The sequence below is a fragment of the Polypterus senegalus genome, chromosome 1, assembly GCF_016835505.1.
Source record: "Polypterus senegalus isolate Bchr_013 chromosome 1, ASM1683550v1, whole genome shotgun sequence".
Classification (NCBI taxonomy): domain Eukaryota; kingdom Metazoa; phylum Chordata; class Cladistia; order Polypteriformes; family Polypteridae; genus Polypterus; species Polypterus senegalus.
This window is the reverse complement of record NC_053154.1, coordinates 3687957-3706179: the sequence shown is the minus strand read 5'-3', so window position 1 is coordinate 3706179 and position 18223 is coordinate 3687957. Positions and strand designations below refer to the sequence as shown.

Genomic DNA, 18223 nt, shown 5'->3' with positions numbered 1-18223 from the left:
GTCACTCTTGACTCTTTCTTTCTGTTATGGTCCAAAAATCCAAAAGTGGTAATCCATATCCATGTTAGTAAGAGACCTGCTACCCCAGTGAAGGCCCTTTTAGAAATGCAGCTCAATGAGGGTAGAAGAAATTCACATGAAGGTGGAGGATGAAATGACATTTTGGAATCCTGAGGCTAAAGCTATAAATGACAAAGTGAGCGCCAGCAGTTTCTAACAGACGCTTACTACGATTAGGGCAGTAGGTGCCTTCAGGCCCAGGATGTCCATTACCAGCGATTTGGTGAGATATCATGACCTCCAAGAAAGTGTCTTACAGAACTACCAAGAACAGCACTGAAATTGTCATTTTTAATCTTTAAAACCAATGCATATTGAGTATTTAGTTCATAACTTTACAGATGATCCTAACCCATTGTTTTATCTTGGTAGAGTAACATATTGCTCTACTTTCCCCTATTGTATTATTAATATGTAGCCTTAGAATGCCTAATCTCACAGACTTACCACTGTATATAACTTATCCCCACCTTCCCTTCTATATCTATAACCTCAGGCAATTAGATGTAGTAAAAAGACAAGCAGGAGTTAAGTTACACATAAAATATTGTATTACTGATAATATTCATAAATAATAACAAAATGCAAAGTACATTTGAATATTGGCAACCATACAACCTGATAAAATGGTGATGTGTAATTCAGGTGGCACACAGACTTGCAGTTACTTAAAATGTCTCTAGTTAAGGCATCATTGGTGCTGTCTGTTCAATATGGCTGACGCTGTGCTCTCCATTGTGTTGTCTTCAGTTCATGGTGTGATGGTCTTCTTCATTAGATGTTAGTAATAGAGATGCTTCTTCATCATATGTTGGTTAGAGAGAGATTGTGAGGTTAAGTGCATACATTTATTGATGTTCTGTTCAACCCCTACAGCCAATGGTACTTAAAGGCCTCTGAGACAAGCCGATTCCAAACAGCCATACCTCAGACCAATGGGGGAAACAGAACATCTTAACACCTGCCACCCCCCAAACCATATGTTAAACATCCCGGCTTCCTTGAGTGGGTAGAAAGACAGAGAAATGCTCATCAAACTGGTTTAAGACACATCCCCCAAATCCTGTCGTAAAATTACAAAGAGACCCAGTCGTAAACGGGGGGCAAACACGAATGCCTCTCACCAAAGTAACACTAAATTACATTGCTATGCCTATTACAAATAAAGACATACAAAATTTATCAAGTTATATGCAAAATCTCACATCACAACACCCATCACTAACCTTAACCTAATCTGAAAGAGTAATGCAGAGTCACGTGCCGATTTATAGCCAACTGAGTTGACGCGATTTATACTTACAGCTGAGTGCCATAGGAAAATCAAAGGGTAATAATATGCCAGAAGTAGTATAAAATATTCCATTATTATTAACTAGGGGGCTTTGCCCCCTGCTCACCTCGCTCGCCAACCCCTGTGCCTGTGCTACACGCTAGCCTCTTGGCAGTTCTGCCACTCACGTATGGGGATACGGATGTACAATTTAAACAGATTGTTATTTTCATGGGAATTGTTACATATGTCTGATTGAACTAACTATTTTACAGTTCAGCGAGTAACAATAGTAAAACGTAATACAGTAATCCCTCGCTATATCGCGCTTCGACTTTCGCGGCTTCACTCTATTGCAGATTTTATATGAAAGCATAACTAAATATATAACGCGGATTTTTCGCTGCTTCGCGGGTTCTGCGGACAATGTGTCTTTTTTACTTCCTGTACATGCTTCCTCAGTTGGTTTGCCCAGTTGATTTCATACAAGGGACGCTATTGGAGGATGACTGAGAAGCTAACCAATGAGAGCACGCAGTTAAGTTCTCCTGACTGAGAAGCTAACCAATCAGAGCACGCAGTTAAGTTCCTGTGTGCTGAATGCAGTGTTAACCAGGAAGTCTCGTTTCGCTCATTCAGCATCAACGTGTTTCGCTATGTAAAGAGTTGTGCTCTTTTGTGTTTATCTTTGTACGTAGTCAAGCCCTTCATTATGGCTCCAAAACGATCTGCTACTGACTCAGGGGCCGTGCCCAAGCGCCAACGGAAGATGTTAACGATTGCCGAAAAGGTAAACGTTTTGGATTTGCTGAAGGCTACGATTCTTTTTATTTAAAAAGTAGTAAAGGAATATAAGATCTACGGCCGCAGTGTCCTTTAACCAGGGTGCAAAACAAGTTGTGAGTGGATGTAATAAGGCAGTAGTCTGGATGGAATCTGCTTTAGGGATTTGGATTGAAGAAGAACAACGGCGGTGCTACACAATCGCCTGAAGAGGCTCCTTTAGAAGGGCTGTAACGCTCTCCTTTGTTGTGCAGTAAAATAAAACTCATTGTTATCGGACAAGTCATCGTGTCATTGTTGGTGAGTAACCATAATTAATTTTCTACTTACAGTACTTAGTACATGTACGTACGTTTAGTGTCACTGTACACACATTTACTGTATACTATTTTTCTTGCATTGTACGTATTTATTGCTGGTGGCCTGTCTATCGTAATGGCTGTAACATATGTGATATCGGAGACACTCGATATCTTTAAAATAATATTTAGGTTTTACTGTATATTAACAGTGTGTTTATATACATAATTTCAATGAATCTTACCTAATATCTAAGAGAATACAAAGGGATTATGCTGTATAACTCTGTGGGGAATATTTATAAACAGTGTGGGAGAGTTTATAAGGGCTTCAAATATATAAAAATAGCCAGGAGGAGGGATTACTGTAATTTGAAAGTAAATTATGTTTCATGTTACGTTAGAGTTATTCGTTGCTTAATATGATTTTGTTCTGTTTGGCTTTGAAATTAACACCCAAATACTTTTTAAACGTACACTTTTACTTCAAAACGTCAATAAAAACTATTTTTGGAATAAAATTTTTGTCAATATCTCATTGAAATTTGATTCTGTGTTTGGACTTTCATCGTGACACCGCAACATATAGCTGCCCGTGAGTGAATTTTATTTCTTTCTCTCTAATAAATAAACCGACTTTTTCAAATGCTTATCTCTGTGATTTGTTAACTGTTTTTGCAAAAAGCTATTCTAACAGGAAACTGTAAACGTTTTAATACAAATGGCATATCAAGATCTCCTTTGGTGTCTAATGTCATTAGTGAAGATGGACTACATTACCTTTTTTGTCGCCTGTTAAAATTTTACATGTCAGAATTGTTCAACCAAGTGTGAATACAACTAATCTTGTCCCATTGCATAGCCCATCACTCCGACATAAATTATGCAATAACTTTACAATACAACCTTCTTACAACAGTAATTTGGCCGCTGGAAAAGCAGACAATGTTAATGGTTGCAGATATTCTTCATGATACTGTAAGTTGATGTTTTCATGTTCCACACCATCACCACCAACTGTTTCAGCAGAGTCTATTGATATGCATTTAACCAATTTACAGTGTAATCGATCAACACTTTTCACGTAAATTCATTTGACTTCATCGTTTCTCGGTGCTAGGATTGCCCGTGTACTCATTTCTTCTGTTGATAACCCTTCGGGATGAAATTCTTGAATAAGATTTAGACATAATACGTCTTCATTTATTGGAAAATTAAGGTGAGGAAAATGTAAATAATGAATAGAGCTGAGAGCAGAAACTGAGTCTGACAAAAGCATTCACACCAATGAGAGGTGCGAGGACTATGGTCTTGTTTGAAAATGTCTCATCTCGTGGGGCTTAAAATTATCTCTTTGAAAAAGTCTGGTCTCAGGATTTCCTTTCATAATAGAGAGATTTTATTGAATTTATTAAAAGCAGGTAACATTCCATACAAGCAAGTCAAACTTGACATAACTAAGTTCAAATCAAACCCCACCTATGAGAAAGTGATATGACTTCATTTTCAAAAGGGTTAATAAACAATAGAAACAACACGTATAGAAATATCACAAAATTAAAGTAAATGATTCTCTAAATGTAAAAAAAGAAAATCATGACTCATGAGAAAATCCATGTTGCACTCTATTAGTGGGTAGCACTGGGACTCCCCTGTGGTCACGTCCGAGGCAGGCAGGGTCTGTCATTTCACACACAAGCAGGCCCATCAGATTTTGTCACCAGATTCTCCAGTGGCTTCTGTGGTGCTTCTACACACACTGCGTTGAGTCCACGGTTTGAACTTTACACTTGTTGCTACCAGCTTTGATTTCAGTTTCATGGACAACAACGAGAGGTTAGATAATGGACTCCATACCACAGGGCTAAATGCACAGATCAAGTGGCCCTTTGTCTGCTCCCAAATGTCACAAACCTGCTGAATAAAAAGGCAACATTTTGAAGATGTTATGGATTATGCATTTCCTGGATGTGTTGTCTTTCTCTTTCTCATTTTTGTTTTGCTGCTCTGGGCTCCTTCCCAGGTCTGAACATCAGTATTGTAACTGTAAAGCTCTCAGATGGCCGAACTAATGGCTGAGTCTTTGTGACCTTTAATTCAACACGTCATATAATGTTAATGCCGTTTCTCTGATGTCTCCTCTATGGTCCCTGCACTCTGGTCTCTTAATGTGTTTCCATTTTTCTTGCAGATCCCCCAGTGGCCAGTTTGACTATAGTGCCACAGCAGACCACATTTCATACCGGAGATGGAGTATCTCTGTATTGTATGGTGGAGGGAAGTCCTGATAAGTGGCTGTATTACTGGTACAAGGGAAGCACGATGTCTCAGATCTCACAGCTTCAGACTCGGAGCCAGGAAGGAAAGAACTACACGGTGGCATCGGCCGCCTTGTCTGACAGTGGAGAGTACTGGTGCCGAGCCTCCAGAGAAGATCAGTCATTTTACTTGGGATTCAGTCAGCCTGTCCAGCTGCGTGTGAACGGTGAGGAACACAGCGAAGGGTAAATGAGAAAGAGTGAACTGGACAATCTGGAAGAGAGCAGGCCATTCAGCCCAGTAGAGTTTGCCAGTCCTGTCCACTTAATTCATCTAAAAGAATATCAAGCTGAGTTTTGAAAGTCCCTGAAGTCCTCCTGTCTACTACATTACTTGATCTCTTACTCCACTTGGTGTCTGTTGTTCTCTGTGTGAAGAAAAACTTCCTCATGTTTGTGTGAAATTCACCCTTTACAAGTTTCCAGCTGTGTCCCCGTGTTCTTGATGAATTCATTTTAAAGTCCCCGTCTCGATCCACTGCACTAATTCCCTTCATCGTTTTTAACACTTCACTCAGGTCTCCTCTTCATCTCCTTAAGGCTCAGCTCTTTTAATCTTTCCTCATAACTCATCCCTTGTAGCCCCCCGTAATCAGCCTAGTCGCTCTTCTCTGGACTTTTTCTAATATTGCTTTGCAATAAAAATTTAAAATTTAAAATTTAAAATTTAAAATTTTTTAAGCTAATATTGAATTTCTTTAGCCATGCAGGAAGAGCCATTGTTAAGAGGATCTTCTTCATCTTCTTTCTGCTGCTCCTGGTAGGGGTCACCATAGTCTTCTTCCATCTCTTCCTGTCCTCGTCATCTTGCTCTGTCACCCCCACCACCTTCATGTCCTCTCTCACCACATCCATAAACCTTCTCTTAGGCCTTCCTCTTCTCCTCTTACCTGACAGCTCTATCCTTAGCACCCTTCTCTCTCCTCTGCACATGTCCACACCAACACCATCTCGCCTCTCTGACTTTGTCTCCCAAACGCTCAACCTGAGCTGACCCTCTAATGTCCTCATTTCTAATCCTGTCCATCCTCGTCACACCCAATGCAAATCTTAACATCTTTAACTTTGCCACCTCCAGCTGTGTCTCCTGTGCCACCGTCTCCAGCCCATATACTGTAACATGGCTGGTCTCACTACCATCCTGTAGACCTTCCCTGTCACTCTTGCTGATATCCATCTGTCACAAATCACTCCTGTCACTCTTCTCCAGCCACTCCACCCTGCCTGTACTCTCTTCTTCACTTCTCTTCGCAATTAAAATCCCGAGTTCAGTATTAATTGTGTTATTTCTGGTTGAAAATTAAAATGAAAAGTGAAGGGAATTCATTTGAAACGGAGAACAAAACAGCATTGCATTGCAGGTTCAAATGTGTGTGAAAAACATGGTAACCGGCAGCCAGGAAGCAGGTGAGGCAGTGCAAAAAAACTGGGGTACCATCCTGGTAATCCCATTGACTTCTTAAGTCAGAGCAAAACAGTCCTGACAATAATAAGCACAGACTCAGAAAGAGCTGAAATGGTCATAACTGAGATCTTTAGTAACACCTAATCGCTTGTTGGAGCTCCTCTCTCCGCCATTGTCCTTCTCAAGATGATGCCCTGGCTTCTGCTTTTTTTGTCCATGGGACCAGAAGGGGCAGGCGGGTCCATTCTTCTGACCTTACTGCCAGGTTTGGTTGCCCTCACTGGGTGTGTTTTTTGTTCTGGGATGGGGATAAAGGAGATGATAGAGTTAGTGACAGCGCCCCCTCTCACCCAAAGAGTGGAATTGCTTACCTCAACTGATTGGGGACGCATGTGTGACAACATAAATTCACCTCCTTTACCAACTCCTCTGCATGTCTTTATAGACAAATTGCATATAAAATGATTGATTTGAACTTAAAGTGAGCGAGGTAAAAGATTTAATAAAAGAAACTGTCATGGTTTACAGTGGAGGCCCTGAGCTTTGGTGAGGCTTGGACAAGTCCATCAGTAAAGACCAGTAAGTGAAGCACAGACTGACCAAAAGGTAATAATAACGCGTGTGACCTTCTTCTTTCCACAGAGCGTCCAGCGGCGGTGCTTTCTCTGGTGATGGGCTGGACTCAAATGTTTTTAACAGAAGCCGTGACTTTTGAGTGTAACATCACTGGCATGTACAGCAATTGGCACTTCAGATGGTACAAAGACGGAAAGGCGATTGACATCATTGCAAACAGCCGACTCACGATTGGCTCCGCAGCTGAATCTGACACCGGCTCCTATAGCTGTCAAGGAGAAAGAGCGCAGAATCCAAATTACACCAAAATCAGCGAGGCACGCAACATAACTGTGTCCGGTAAGTCAGAAGTCAAAAATAAATTCAAGAATAGCTTAAAGTCTTCAGAGAAAAGCTAAGCATATTGACAACTTTTATTGGCAAACTAAAAAGATTACAAAATGCAAGCTTTTGAGGCAACTCAGGCCCCTTCTTCAGGCAAGATGTAATGTAATTGTAATCTTATTCGTTAGCCAGTAAAAGGTGTCATTTTGCTTGGCTTTTCTCTACATTCATAATGGCTAACGCGGTACAACACCCTAGTATTAAAGTCTTCAGGAGGGACAGAGTGTAGGAATATCTGCTAGGAATTTTGTGGTCACTGGCAGATTAAAGGATGTTGGTGTGTGAAAGACGAGTGAACGACAACAGGCTGAAGTCGCCGAACCATCAGCATGCCGGTCTCTCTTATCACCATTTGCTGTTGCTGCTGTGCAGCCAGCATTTCATTCCTGGCTCAAGTCTGTCTTCATTTATTTTGTTGGTTTAGTTTTCTTTGCGTTTTGCTTTGTAAATAATGTGTTTGTGATATTTGTCTTTCTCCCTGTTTTGTAGTTTACTGTTTACTGTAGGTGGCGCAGTGGGTAGCGGTGGTGCAGTGGTAGTGCTGCACCCTCTTAGTTAGGAGACCTGAGTTCGATTCCCGGGTCCTCTCTGTGTGGAGTTTGCATGTTCTCCCCGTGTCTGTGAGGGTTTCCTCCGGGTACTCCAGTTTCTTCCCACAGTCCAAAGACATGCAGGTTAGGTGCATTGGCCATTCTAAAAATTGTGCTTGGTGTGTGGGTGTGTGCCCTGTGGTGGGCTGGTGCCCTGCCCAGGGTTTGTTTCCTGCCTTGCACCCTGTGTTGGCTGGGATTGGCTCCAGCAGACCCTCAAGACCCTATAGTTAGCATATGGCAGGTTGGATAATCAATGGATGGATGGATGTTAATTGTAAGGAGTATTTGTGATGGTTTTCTATTCAGTTGCTGTTTGAGTTTTGTATTCTGAGCCTAGGGAGGCAGGGCCCTTTGACATAGCGGCTTCTATTTAAGTGACAGTGGACCACAAAATGGCTGCTGATGCATTAGCATTTGTTTAGGTTGGTTTTTGAACTTTGGATTTGTGCTTCTGTAAGTCCTTGTTCCTCTGGTTGATGTCTGTAATTGATGTTTTGATTGGTTTCTTTAGATAGATAGATAGATAGATAGATAGATAGATAGATAGATAGATAGATAGATAGATAGATAGATAGATAGATAGATAGATAGATAGATAGATAGATAGATAGATAGATAGATACTTTATTAATCCCAAGGGGAAATTTATTCTGTTTTTCTAGCACCTCCATGAAATAAATCTCTTATGGACCCTTAACCACCACAAAATTCATTTTTGACTTTTATTTGGAGTCTCCTGAGAAGATATACTGATGTACTCAATCTTGCTTTTGTTGTGGACTTTGCCTTATTCTGACAACGGCTGTGGTGATGAGTCCCAGAATGCTCTGTGGTTGTGATGTCATTGACGCCGCCATATAAATATCGATGTGTCCTTTACATTGTATTCAAGATTGGATATCCATCCATCCATCCATCCATTATCCAACCTTCTACATCCTAACTACAGGGTCACGGGGGTCTGAGCTTTGTTAAAATACTTGTGATTGTTTCTTTAGTGCTTTTTGTGGTGTAAGACTTCTTTTTCTGAACTCTCGAGTACACTTCTTGTTCTACCCTTTGTTCTTGAGAAAGATTCTTTTACTACCTTTATGAGTATTCGATGTTTTTATTTTCCAGATCTTTACAAAAAAAATCCCCTACCTTTTTTTTTAGACAGAGAAATTGGGTCTCGGCTTGCTTAAGGACTTAGGTTTCTGGTTTTAGGACAGGAGTGGTCCTTTTAACCCTTAAACCGCCACATACTTGAGGGGGTTAATGCACCCCCAGATGCCAAATACTTTTTTGCTACATTTTTTAAGGAGACGTCACAATTCACCAAGAAAAAGTGAAATTTTAACAGAACACATCTTTTCATGCAAAGAGCATCACAATTACTGCAACACTGATCATTTTACACACTGCCAATGAACTGTAAAAACTATAAAAAAGTATTGATACAATCTATTATTATACAGTATGTACAAGGTGCAAGTGACGCCATTGATGAAATTCAGTAAATCGCCGACTGAGCCAACTGCGCTTGAACTGGCTGATGACTGCAGGGTGGTCTAGTGCAGCGGCTGAATCCCAGGGACAGTGATGCTGATTTGCTACGCTAGGGGGCGCCAGTGGTCCTGAGCTGGCTGCCCAATGAATGTACGGCACGGACTGATCAGCTCCGGCATGCTGGAAAATTGCACTGGAAACTGAATTTAGCCAGTTGTGGCGTTTAATGAATGTACATCGTCAAATATACTCGGCTCCCGTGTGCTGGCTAATTACACTGGGGACCGACTATAGCAGGTTGCGGCGGTTTAAGGGTTAAGGTTTGCCTTTTTATTCCTTGTTTGTTTCCGTATTTTCATTTCTCTAATTTTTGTAAATAACTTTTTAAAGTACAAAGAAAATTTGTTTTTGTGCAGTTGGCAAAAAGGGCAGTGAGTCCACAAACTGAAAATGTGAGCAGCAGGAGAAAGAGCTGCGACAAAGGGCAAAGCAGGGGGCCAAGCCCTAAGTCAAAAGAGAGATATGTTAACCAAAAAAAAAGCCAAAAGGCAAAGAGTTCTTTCTAATAACCAGTACAGTGGAACCTCAGGTCACGACCATGATTCGCTCCTAAAACTCTGGTCGTAACCCAATTTGTACGTGTTCCGAGACGTTCGTGACCCGAGGTTTCACTGTACTGTACTGTAATTCAGTTTCAGATACTGATGACTGTTTTGGGGTGAACTTTATATTGGCATGTTAATGACAACATCGCCACACTGTCCCAATGTATCCTGGGATACAATGTCATTGAAACGTAGCAACATGGCGCGGAAAAAGATGTGAAATAAAAGTAAACTTTTAAATGGGGGCTCTCATCTAGAAAATAATAAAAAGAATCCCTTGGATGTAAAAATCCCTAAAACAACACCAGGCTGACTATTCTACCTTCAGGGAATGACAAGAAAAGTTCAAATGAAACTCTAAACATAACAGTTTTTGTCACTTGGGCCTGAGGTTTGATGGTTCCTCTCCCCCTTTCTGAATTAATTATATTTTTTTTTGGTCTTGTGAAGTTTCTAGACTTTGGAGAACAAGCTGCTTTGGTTGTTAAGGTCACATTTGGAGCCTTGTGTTCTAATGTTTGAGAACAGCCCGGATTTGAGTTTAGATGGGTGACGGCTCATAACAGCTATCAGTGGTGTTCACCTCTACTTCTCTCTGGTCTTTCCTACCATCCCTTTTCTTCCACGTGCCCAGTTCTCCTCAGTCTGTTTTTTCCTAACCATAAAATCTTCACCTCCACAGCAAGTCCATCTCTCATCTTTGCCTTTGTGTCCTTCTCCCCTGGTAAATCTCGGCACTTCTCATTTCAGTCTTTATTATTTTCACTCCATTTCCCTCCTTCATTGACCACATCTCACTCCACATCTCACTCCTCTTCACATAGCATTCATCAGCCATCCTTCATTGCCAGAATAGCAGTTGGCTCCCTAAACTTCTCGCAGGCACTTCACAATTTTCTCTCACCACCAAATCATCCAAATGCCTTCCATTGCTGGTTTGTACCTAAGGACCGTAGGCTGTAGACCTTTCAGTCCAGTCTGTCTTTTTAAGTCCAGTTCCACCATCCCCTGAAGTTGAGTTCCCAACACGGGGTCTTAACTCTGCCACCTGTCTTGACTGTCCACCTTCAATTATCATGCTGAGCCGTTTTGACTTTTCCTTAGTCTATCCTACATCACATGCTGCTCTGGCCTTCACGTCCATTACTATTATGAATGTTGTGAGCCTCATGATGGACCCTGACTGAAACCCACCTTCAACTCCAGAAATCCACTCACCCAGAGCTCTTTCTTCACTCGCTTGCATGTTTCTTTCAGGGTTTATTCCCTCTGTTTTATTGTTATTTCATTAGTTTTAATAGGTATTTTTCAAATTGGTATTTAAGTTCTGTTATGTTGATTCATTGTTTAGTACTTATGTAGTCTGTCTTTAAGTTTATAGCTGTGCCTTGTATTCTGTGGGTGGAGCCCCAAGAGGCGGGGTTTCCATGACATCACTCCTGAGCACCCACCAGGACTTGCACTTTCCAAATGAAGTGTTCATTTATTAAGATACTTTGAGTCATCTCAGCTAGCCAGAGGTTTATTATTATCCTCTCCCTTGCACAGTTTTTTTGATATATTTTGAAGACACCATAACATCTACACTTTAGAGCAGGTCATCCTCATGAAGGCTAGCACATTCATGCCCAGTCGGTAATTGAATGGGAGAACATCCAGGGGAAGCTTGGGTTGCAGCTGGAAGAGCTGTTGGTGAGGACCTGTGATCTGTGTGTGGATCCAAATGCCCCAGTGCATTGACGGGCATACTGTGTAGTAAACATTGGTGCCATCCTTTGGATGAGATGTAAACTCAAGATACTCATTTTCTGTGGTGATTACAAGATCCCTGGACATCCTTTGAAAAGAGTGAGGTGTAACCGATATCCTGGCTAAATTGTCCACCACAACCTCATCCATTCTGTCTTCCTAATCATCCCCTCACTCTCTCTCTCACCCCTTGACCACCTAAAAGCTCATGTGGGGTGAACTTATGGGTGCAAGAATGGCTGCCATCTTATCATCCAGGTGGATGCTACCACTTTGGCGGTGGTTGAAGTGGCTTCCCGCTGTGTATGTAAAGTACTTTGAGTACCCAGAAAGGCACTATATAAATGTAATTCAAATTGTAAGATTTAAAGCTTAAGTTTTGAACTTATAGAGCCAGCTGCTCATTCTGGGCCTGGGCTGGCCGAAGTCTGCCGGTAGTGGTTGGAGGCTGGCAGCTTGGGGTGAGGCCATTTCTAAGCAGGTCTGTGAAGATGTTGGCCTGTTTTGTGGATATTTTTGGAGGCTTCACACCCCTTTCACTATATCAGTGACTCCTGGTTATAACATTATTGACATTAAGTATTTAATTTGTATTCTTTTAATAATCTTTTTTTCACAAAGCCATATGTGGTGCATTTCTCAGAGGTTCAATGGTAAACTCCAGGGTTAAATACATAATGGAGGATTTTTGGTTATTGTTGCACTTTTCTTGTTTTAAATGTCTTTTCATTTTGATTTCAGCATCTCTACCAAGGCTGAGCCTCACTTCACCAGAGACAGACGCCTATGAAGGAGAAAACTTCTCTCTGACCTGTGAGGTCAAGGGTGGCACACAGGGCTGGAAATATGACTTCTTTAAAGGCTCCCCACATGACGCTATAAAACATGACAGTGAACTGATGGTCTACACAATCCAGGAGGTGACTGTCTCAGACAGCAACACCTACTGGTGCCAAGCAAGAAGAGGCCCACCATACCTGAAGTTGAACTTCAGCAACAGTCTGACATTAAAGGTCCAAGGTAAAGTGAAACTGAAAAAAAGAAAAATAAGTAAATCAATAAATGTATAAATTATGTTTCCATCTCCAACCCTAACAGTGTAAACCCAACAGACCATCGCATTCCAATTCCAACTCATAGGGAGCCAACATTGTCCATCACCCCAGTCCATCATAGGGCCCTTTCACAGACACACACAGACACATTTGCTCATGTCGGCCATTTTAAATCCGATAATAAGCAATAAACACAGAAAAACACCCAAACTCCACACAGTCCAGACCCAGGACACCTGATTCATGAGGCAGTGGCCCACCCAAGCCAACCGCTGTAAAGAATAAAACGACCTTTAGTGCCCCTAGTGCCCCAGTCGACATGCCAACTGTTCAATGAAAGTGGACGTTCCTGTTTTCTAATAAAGCCAATGTGCTCTTTAACCTCCTTGGCATTAACCCTGAGTGTGCCTTGGGTTTGGAATTTTATGCAATTACGGTTAAACCCGAGTCAGGCTCAGGGTGACACATAATGAAAAGCTTTATAGTGTCATCATCGTTTTACTGTGGTTTGTCCTGTTGGGGGAAATGGGGATTGGTCTGGGGTGGATTGGGCTTTCTGTGGCTCAATCTTCCTGTTCCAGAACTATGTATGGAGGTTCTCTGCTCCCATGTTTGCTCATTTGATCCCAGGCTGGGCATCTGGGTTTCTTTTTATTTTTGATCTGCCGCATGAGGCCTCACCAGTATGTTATAAGGCTTCAGCAGATCCTCATCCTGGCACTTCTGCTCCACACATCAAGGCGCTATATAACCTGACATTCTGTTTGCCTTCTTCTGCACACTGTTTGACAGTTAATAGTTTTGAGTCCACTACAACTCCTAAATCCTTCTCATAAGGTGGACTCTTGATGTTCAGACCTCCTATTGCGTATTCAAACCCCACATTTTCACTTCTTATGTGTAACTCTTTAGGCCACCGAAGTGCTGGAATCAGTCGAGTCGCTCTTCTCTGGACTTTCTCTTGAGCTGCTATGTCCTTTTTGTAGCCTGGAGACCCAAACTGCACCCAGTACTCCAGATGAGGCCTCACCAGTGTGTTATAAAGCCTGAGCAGAACCTCCTGTGACTTGTACTCCACACATCAAGGCGCTATATAATCGGACATTCTGTTAATGGCTTCTTAATGGCTTCTGAACACTGTCTGGCAGTTAATAGTGTTGAGTTCACTACGACTCCTAAATCCATCTCATAAAGTGGACTTTTAAGGAGGATTTAAGTAGTTAGGATTGGCAGATTTTGTTGGGCTGTTCTCGTTAACACTTTTGTAATGTTTCAGTGCTGATTTGCGATGAGTCTCCCAAACCAGACCAAACCACATGAACAAGCTATTAAAATGAGACAAATTCAGGACACACTGGAAATCCTTACAGGTTGTGGTAATTGTAATCCAGGGAAAGGAAGGGCCATCTTAACAGCACTATAGGCCCCTGGGCAAAGCAGTGCACTGTGGCGCCTACCTAGACAACCAGTCACAGGAATACAAATGGAAATGGTCGATACAATTAAACAGATATTTATTGTATTGGTACTTCCAACAAAATCAGCGTTCAAACATTAAAAAAACTTTAATCAACACAAACGTTTAAACAATATAACATGAGCCATGAAAAACACAAAACTATTAACATATAAATGATACTCATTTGGTAAACCATACAGATGGAGATGGCACAGTATGAAATGACTGTGAATTATTGATAATTAATCAAGTGTCCAACACAAGCATTTGCGAAATTTCTTTGCCGAGAATTGAGTTGAAGTGACATTAATGTGTATGCTTTTACGTTATGTAATTAGTGCGCGAGATCCGTAGACATAGAGGCACGTGAGGCTGCAGAGGTGATCAAATGCCACATGTAACACAATCACAAATATTTAGAGTTTAGTTTAGTTTAGTATTTATTTATTTATTTATTTATTGACAGCAAGTCACAACATACATAGAATACCATGGGCTCCCTATGCTCGTGGTGTCCCCGGGCAGTTGCCCTGCTTGCCCATGCGTTAAGATGGCCCTGAGGACGGGGTTTGCCACAGCTGTGAATGCGACATAGTAACAAACACAAAAGTCGATCATGATCTGCTATAGGCCTCCTTTTAGTATGCAGTGGCCCAAGGTGAACAGCAGAAGCTGCCTAGTGGTGCAGTGATGCCCAGACTGCTGGGATTTGAAGTCCTCTCATGCAATGCTGTTACAAATTACAAAATACATAATACTCACACATCAAAAATACACATTCATTTTAACGCATGGGAAAGCAAAGAAATTTCAAACTGATTGGCATGAAAGGATCCTAACAGTTTGTGTCTGTTTAATGTTGTCATTGGGTTACAAAAAAAGCAGCTGATGAAAACTCAAAGGGCCGCACGAGCGAGCTTATCAGCTAATTTGGTGTTTCACGCTTGCATCTCATTTTATTCTTTCTTTTTTTCCCACTAGAACAAGTTCACATGATGGTGTAAATGTCTAAAATCTTTTCCTCACACTTGTCTCCTCCAGAGCGACCCACAGCCGAGATCACATCAGTGCGGGGCTGGAGTGACGTATTCAAAAACGAGAAACTCGTCCTGCAGTGTACCGGTGACAAGAAATACGACGACTGGAGCTACTGGTGGTACAAGAACGGCGAGGAGCTTCAAGAAGGACATGGGAGCGGGATGGCAAACGGCAACACGTGGAGCATTGACCTGATTAACGAGTCACACAGGGGCACATATGTCTGCAAAGGTGAAAGGTCAAGGAGGCCAATGTACACCCAGAGGAGCAAACCGTTCAACGTGACCGTGAGAGGTAAGAACATTATAGACTGACGGGATCAAAAAACATCTCTGTGTCCGTAAGTCACACACATTCAAAGAAGAAGCATAGAAGATGAACACAAACAAAATGGAGGAGTGAAGCTTAGCTCTGCATATCAAGCACACGTATCTCATTCTCCTCTTTCTTAGTATTTGAAATTTTTGACATTTGCTCGTGACGCATGTGACCAAATGAATTTCCCTTTGTTTACCTTAACATGAGGGTCGTTTAAAAAGGTAAAGACACATTTGAAGACGGCTTTATTAGAACGGTATCATGTTTTCTGTTCTAATTATGCAGACTGCTAGGATTACAGCTGAGTAAGAAGAGGAAAATGTGAAAAACTGAAGTATTTTTTAATATGAGGGTTTCATTTGTGACCATATTTTTCACTTTTTGTTTGGTGTTTCTTTCCATCATTGTTGTGTTTTCTTGTTTTCTTTTATTTACTAGACGCCATTTTGTCAGCATATCGTCACCATCCTGCTCATGTTGTTACAGGACTTGTGACTGGTGACATCGTTATTTCTACTATAAATAAGGGGGCGTACGGCAGGCTCGATGTCCCTCGGTGGCTATTCTAAACAACTGTAAACTTTACCAGTAGTTAACTTTGAATTTCACATCAAGCAACACTCAATGACAAAGCGAAAACAACATTTTAGTGTGCGAAAAGACACAAAACCTCGTGAAAGAGTTGGAGATCCACCCCATATACTTGAAGCAGACGTGAAAAATACGTCTTTACAAACCGGAGTCCAAAACAGAACTGAGTAAATGAAATGGCTGTCATACATAATCAGAAAACAGGAAGTGATGTAATGGTAGAGTGGCATCTTGGGACCGGGAAATGACATCAGGAGTAGGTGGGTTCTTGAGACCGGAACAGGAAGTACCGTTAGGTTATCTTCTGGGGATTGGTAGAAGTGTTAGGTTGATGGTCCATCGGTTGTTCTGCTGGAGAAGAGGAGAAAGAGTTAGAGGACAGCGCCAACCACTGGTCCGGAGGGAACATACGTGTGTGACATTAGAAATTTGTGAGCATTTATTTAAAATAGCTGTGTAGGCCTGTGCTGTAAAAAGCCCAGGTTCCTAGAAACTATTAAAATCGTCAGAAAAAATGAAATGCAGAGTCTCCTCGGAGGTTGTCGTTTTGTCGATGTGCTCGCCTCACTTGTGTATCAGCGGCTAAGCAAGTTTCTCTCTCATTTGACTTTTGTTGGTGGTTTCACTTTGGCGACGGAGTCGCTTTCTTCCAGCTTCATGCTGTACCCTCATACTTCTTTCTTCTTCCGACTCGTGAACTTGGGACCACCGTACCAACTCTCTGACCTTCATGCTGTAGCCTCGCACTTCCGGGCCTGAAAGACAGACACACACACTTCCACACATAGCCCTTTATATATAAGATAAAACCCTAAAATATGACATCAGTTCAAGTGTCCAGACCCTTTACTCCGTACTTAGATGAAGCCCCTTTGACAGCCATTCAAGCCTGGAGTCTCCCTGGGTTTGAAAAGACAAGCTTCGTTCACCTGGATTTGGGGATTTTTCTGCCATTCCTCTCTGCTGATCCCCTCACGCCCCATCAGGCTGGAGGGAGACCATCGATGGACAGCTTTTGTCAGGTCTCTCCAGAGGTGTTGGAGTGGGTTTAAGTTCAGACTCAGACCAGGCCATTCAAGGACATTCAGAGCGTTGTCCCCAAGCCACTCCTGTGCTGTCTTTCCTTTGTCCTGTTGGCAGGTCAACATTCACCCCAGTCCAAGGCCCAGAACACACTGGGGCAGGCTTTCATTAAGGATATCTCTGTACTTTGTTCTGTTCAGCTTTCCCACCAACCCTGACTAGTCTTCCAGTCTCTGATGCTGACGCCACCATGCTTTACTGTTAGAATGGTAGTGCACAGGTGATGAGCAGTGCCCGGTTTCCTCCAGACGTGATGCTAGTCTTGGTTTCGTCAGACCAGAGAATCTTACTTCTCACAGTCTGAGTCCTTTAGGAGCCTTTTCTGTAACCTCCAAGTGAGCTTCATTGTGACTTTTACTGAGGAGAGGCTTCTGTCTGGACAAACTGTCATAAAACCTCAACTGGAGGAGTACTGTAGTCATGGTTGTCCTTCTGGAAGTTTCTCCCATTTCCTAAAAGGTTCTTTGGAGATCAGCCAGAGTGTCCGTCAGGTTCTTCGTCTCATCTCTTACCATGGTCCTTCTGTCCCCTAATCACCCAGTTTGGCCAGGAGGAGGAGGAGTGGTTGTTCCAAACTTCTTCCATTGAAGAATTATGGAGGCCACTGTGCTCTTGGGAGACTTCAATGCTGCAGGAATATTTTTGGTAACCTCCTACTGTGTCTCAACACAATCCTGTCTCTCAGCTCTGCAGGCAGCTCCATGAACCTCAAGGCTTGGATTTTGCTCAGCTGTTGGGCCCTTCTTTAAACATCTGTGGGTCTTTCTTCATCAGTCCTACTCAACTGAACTGACCACAGGCGGACTCCAAACAGGGTGTGGAAACATCTCAGTGGTGATCAGTAGAATGGAGTGCACCTGAGCAAAACGGAAAATGGCAAAGGCGTGGAGTAATTGTGTCAAGGGGATATTTCAGATTATTATTGTTATTTTTATTATTATTATTATTAATTGGAATATTTGATCAAGGGGATGTTTCATATTATTATTATTATTATTATTATTATTATTAATTGGAATATTTGATCAAGGGTATATTTCAGATTATTATTATTACTATTATTATTATTATTATTAATCAAAATATTTCTGTCAAGGGTATATTTCAGATTATCATTATTATTATTATTATTAATTGGAATATTTG

General features: G+C 41.8%; 1 protein-coding gene across 1 annotated transcript in view; it reads left to right on the top strand.

Moving 5' to 3' along the window:
• LOC120522960 (hemicentin-1-like) overlaps positions 1 to 18223 on the top strand; it is a 112002-nt gene that overhangs the window by 26262 nt on the left and 67517 nt on the right. The window contains exons 6-9 of the mRNA XM_039743818.1: positions 4607 to 4900; positions 6781 to 7053; positions 12275 to 12553; positions 15089 to 15379. Of these exons, the coding sequence (XP_039599752.1) occupies positions 4607 to 4900; positions 6781 to 7053; positions 12275 to 12553; positions 15089 to 15379 (1137 nt within the window). The remainder of the gene's footprint in view (positions 1 to 4606; positions 4901 to 6780; positions 7054 to 12274; positions 12554 to 15088; positions 15380 to 18223) is intronic.